Source organism: Cebus imitator, unplaced genomic scaffold, assembly GCF_001604975.1.
Source record: "Cebus imitator isolate Cc_AM_T3 unplaced genomic scaffold, Cebus_imitator-1.0 Scaffold577, whole genome shotgun sequence".
NCBI classification, from domain to species: domain Eukaryota; kingdom Metazoa; phylum Chordata; class Mammalia; order Primates; family Cebidae; genus Cebus; species Cebus imitator.
The window spans coordinates 847,053-852,231 of NW_016107892.1; the positions used below are offsets into that span (position 1 = coordinate 847,053).

At 46.4% G+C, this 5,179-nt stretch overlaps 1 protein-coding gene across 1 annotated transcript in view; it reads right to left on the minus strand.

Annotated features, from left to right (window-relative positions):
* The window catches only part of PDPR (pyruvate dehydrogenase phosphatase regulatory subunit), a 52,821-nt gene that overhangs the window by 42,788 nt on the left and 4,854 nt on the right, over window positions 1-5,179 (minus strand). The window contains exon 2 of the mRNA XM_037734144.1: window positions 962-1,223. Coding sequence (XP_037590072.1) covers window positions 962-1,185 — 224 coding nt within the window. The 5' untranslated portion in view covers window positions 1,186-1,223. The remainder of the gene's footprint in view (window positions 1-961; window positions 1,224-5,179) is intronic.

A 5,179-nucleotide genomic window follows, 5' to 3' on the forward strand; every position in this document is an offset into this window, starting at 1 on the left:
AGAATTACCACAGTGAAAGGCCTATATTCTTTTTTTTTTGAGAAAGGATCTCACTCTGTTGCCCAGGCTGAAGTGCAGTGGCACGATCTCCAATCACTGCAACCTCCGCCTCCTGAGTAGCTGGGACTACAGGCATGTGCCACCATGCATAACTAAGTTTTATATTTTTAGTAAAGACGGGGTTTCACCATGTTGGCCTGGCTGGTCTCAAATTCCTGACCTCAGGTGATCCACCCTCTTCGGCCTCCCAGAGTGCTGGGATTACAGGTGCGAGCCACCACGCATGGCCAATATTGTTGTATGAATCTAATACTACTTGTGTAGTGGTATGATATTAATTAATGATGGATTATAAGAATCTATTCTGTAATCTCTGCGACTATTATAAATATAAAAGGATTTAGCTTACAAGCCAAAAGAGCAGAAAACATTTGACCTAAAAAAGGCAAGCACACAGAAATAAAGCCTACAGAGCATATTTCTTTTGGAGAATGAGAACAATATTAAGAACCTAGCAATTAAGTGAACACAAGCAGTTGTCTACTTTGCTTAAATAACAATCTACATTACTTACAAATGCAAATTTTTGTCAAAGTCTAAAATGTGGCTGGGTACAGTGGGTCACGACTGTAGTCCCAGCACTTTGAGAGGTCAAACTGGGAGGACTGCTTGAGACTAGGAGTTCAAGCTCAGCCCGGGTAAGAAAGTGAGATCCTGTCTACCAAAACAAAAAAGGACAAAAAAAGGAAATTTGCCACCTCTCTCAAAATCAGAGAACATGAGCATTATTAGTCATCTTAAAAAAGTGCAGGAGATTCCACCTTGATTCTTCTCATGCTACTTAGGAAAATTTAGATTAGCTTCTGGTAGGGCAGTATCTCTGAAAGGAGGGGAGGGAACGAGGGAATCTTATCATTAGTGCAGCACGGCCAGTCATGACCAAATGCAGTCTGATCCTTACCTGCCCTGCTCCAAAAGGACAATATCCTTCCACCCCATTTTGGAGAGGTGATAGGCCACGGATGTGCCCATGATTCCACCCCCACAGATGACCACCTGTGCCTGGGTGGGCAGGGCCACGGAACGTGCCTCGGCAGCTGACGTGCTGCTTCTTGCAGAGGACCAGTTCTGCCATCCTGGGCTGGTTCTTTGTCTTCCAACAACTGACAGCAACCGGCAGAACATCACTTCTCTCAGCAACTAGCAGATCTCAGGAATTCAAACTAGACAGAGAAACCAAACATATTTCAGGCCATTCAACTCAGTGCTCGAGACTAATGAGAAAAGGATTTGACAAAGAACAGTAGTCATTCATTCAACAAATATATGAGGGCGTACTGAGTTTCATTCTGCTAGCAGTGAACAAGAATGGGGAAGTCCCTATCTTTACGAAATTGACATTTGAGAGTTTGCATATGTGAACAAGGAGAGGGTCAATCACACAAGTAAATAAAACTGATGTGATAGAATAACTAGGGGCATATTTAAAATGGAATGGTCAGGAACAGCCTCCAAGGAACTGACATTTGAAAACAGACCTGAAGGATAGGGAACCAGTTACACATGTGCAAAGGCCTTGAGGTAAGACTGACCAAGAACAAAAAGGAGGTCAGTATGTACACAACATGGGGCACAAGGGACAAGATCTAAGACAACACTGGAGAGGCAGGCAGAAATCAATCACACAGAGTCCTTGGTTGCTATCAACAGGAGCTGGAATTTTATTCTAAGTACAAAGGAGAATCACTAACACAGGGGAATGAAATGATCGGGGATGTTCTTTGTTTTTTTTTTTGGTGGGGGTTGGGGAGGGATTTTTTTTTTTTTTTAAAGGTCAGTCTGGCTCCATGGTGGAGAGTGGATGGTAGAATTACAAGAAAAACAGAGTTGACCTCCTGGGCTCAAGTGGCCCTCCCACCTGGGTCTCCCAAAGCGTTGAGGTTATAGGCGTCAACCTCTGCACTTGGCCAAGGCAGGGTTTTAACAAACTTACTCTAACAGCAAAACAGATGACTATTCAAGTTTCAAGAAACTGAATAAAGAAAGACCTACTGGCTGTCCATGCAGTCATTTGTACAGGAAGATGAGGACTCTGAGATGAGAGGTGGCAGACCAGGGGGGCCTCAGGGCAGCTCACTGCTAGTCATCTCACCGCCTCCACTGCCAGCCACAGGACCCACAGATGCTCCCCAATCAACCCAAATTGTCTAAGGCCAAGGTCTCTCAGAGGACTCTCAGGATTGCAACCAATGCAAACATAGACTGTGTCCAGGCAGATATCCCATCCAACTGGAGACAAATAATCTTGGCCAACTTGTGGTTGCTACCATGCCTCTCATCCCTCGTCCCTGTTAAGCTCTGTCTCAAGATAAAGCCTTCTCTACCCGGCTAGTCTTTCCATAATCTCATCTCCACATGACCAATTTATTTCCCTCACCCAAGCTCTCTTTGCTTTCCTCCCGCTCAAGCCCCTCTACTGCACCCTCTAGAATACCTTTCCCAAAGGTAAACCACCACCCCTTTGCTGACATTCTCTCTACCCTCTGTCCCAACGGCAATGCAGCTTTCCTGGGGAACTGCAGCTGCCAAATGGCAAACCCTGTCCCATTGACTTTGCTGTCATCCTCCTGGCTTCTGACCCGTTACCACTTGGTTATACTTGAAAACTGCCCTGCTCCTTGGTGGCTTAGGCTAACACATGGTAAGCCACAGGCAGACCTCTGCTTGTACTGTTTCCAAGCCCAGCTGCTCCTCTCTCAACCTTCAGTCTCATCTTCTTTCTTCCCTCATTCTAAGCAGAAAGCCTGTCTCATCTCATTCCCTGAAACCCTTTCCACAGACCCACTTGCATCTGCAATCATCTGTTCCTTCCTTTATAAAACAGAATGTTAATCTCCCCAAGTGCCCTGGATCCCACTTCCTCCTCTTCTCTTGCCCCTAGCTCCATCAACTGCTGTCTCTCTTTCATGGACCTGCAATGTTTCCCTCCCTTTTGGTTTCTTTTCCTCCGCATTTAAAAATTTTTTTTTTTTTTTTGCGATGGAGTCTCACTCTGTTGCCCAGACTGGAGTGCAATGGCACAATCCTGGCTCACTGCGATGTCCACTCCTGGGTTCAAGCAATTAACCTGCCTCAGCCTCGAGTAGCTGGGATTACAGGTGTGCGCCACCACACCCAGCTAATTTTTGTGTTTTTAGAGATAGGGTTTCACCACGTTGATCAGGCTGGTCTCAAACTCCTGACCTCAAGAGATCCACTCACCTCTAGCATCCCAAAGTGCTGGGATTACAGGCGTGAGCCACCAAGCCTGACCTCAGTGACTGTCTGATGCCCTCAGGAAAAAGGCAAAATTCTTTTACTATCAATTGCAAGATCCTTCACAATCTGGTTCTTATCTGTGGTCTCACTTCTCCTGTCCTCTGATCAAGCCAGACTGAACAACCTGTAATTCCTCAAAGGTATCAGGTAAGGCGTGAATGTTCTATTCAGCTCTGGGTTCTGTGCATGCTGTTCCCTCCTGGCATGGTTCCTGCCACCCCTCCCCCAAATACAGGTAATCTCCTCAGGTTGCAGCCTCTTTGACATCTTATCTGACACACTCACTCTCCTACCCCAACACTTGGTTAGGCGACTCTTCTATGTTTTCCTATAACAAACTGCACTTCTCCCAGGACAGAATTTACCACGCTGCACAATGGTCTGTCTGCCAATCAGAGAAGCAACACGCCAACACAGCAGGGAATCCAGGCTTTGTGGGTAGAGAGGACTGGGTCAGAAAACATTCCCCACCTCTCACCAGCTGTATGACTTTCAGCAAGTTACTAAATCTCTATTGTTTGAGGTTCTTTTTTTTTTTTTTTGAGATGGAGTCTTGCTCTGTCACCAGGCTGGAGTGCAGTGTGAGATCTCAGCTCACTGCAACCTCCACCTCCCGGGTTCAAGTGATTCCCCTACCTCAGCCTCCCGAGTAGCTAGGACTACAGGTGCACACCACCATGATCGGCTAATTTTTGTATGTTTTAAGTAGAGACGGGGTTTCACCATGTTTGCCAGGCTGGTCTTAAATTCTTGAGCTTGTTATCCACCTACTTCGGCCTCCTAAAGTGCTGGAATTATAGGTGTGAGCCACTGCACCCAGCCTGAGGTCCTCACCTGCAACATGGGCTAGGAACATCTACCTCACATGGTTGCCGCAAAGACTAAATCAGATAATGCAGGAAGAACATGGTACAGGCACCCAAGAAGCACTCAGTGAGTGGTAGTTAGTCTTTATTTTTTGAGATGGAGTCTTGCTCTGTCGCCAGACTGGAGTGCAGTGGCACGATCTTGGCTCACTGCAACCTCCATCTCCTGGGTTGAACCAATTCCGCTGCCTCAGTCTCCTGAGTAGCTGGGACTACAAGCATATGCCACCTCATCTGGCATTATTTTTTTGTATTTTAGTAGAGACATGGTTTCACCATGGCCAGGATGGTCTCGATCTCCTGACCTCATGATTTGCCCACCTTGGCCTCCCAAAGGGCTGGGATTGTAAGCATAAGCCACCACACCCTGCCTGTTTATTACTTTTTAAGACGAGGTCTCACTCTGTCACCCAGGCTGGAGTGCAGTGCCATGATCATGGAACACTGCAGTCTCAACCACCCAGGCTCAAACGATCCTCCCACCTCAGCCTCCAGAATAACTGGGACCACAGGTGTGCACCACCACGCCCAGCTAATTTTTAAATTATGAATATTTGTAGAGATGAGGGACTCACTTCCTTGCCCAGGTGGATCTTAAGCTCCTGACCTCAAGTGATCTGCCCACCTTGGCCTCCCAAAGTGCTGGAATTACAGGTATGAGCTACCACGCCTGACCTATTATTTTTCTATTATAATGGAACTAAGAGTAGAAACCTTTTAAATTGCTCAGTTTTCCTAGCATTCCACACAGGAACCTAGGAAATAATCTCTGTTCATGAATGAGAACAGAGAACCAAGAAGATGGGGGAAAAACATCAACGATCACTCAGAGACCTCAAAGGTAGGCCCCCAGATTTGAGGGAATATCTAAATACCTGAGAGAATTATTTTTATTTTTGTTTATTTCTTTTGAGACGGAGTCTTGCTCTGCAGCCCAGACTGAAGTGCAGTGGCGTGATCTCGGCTCACTGCAACCTCTACCTCCCCGGTTCAAG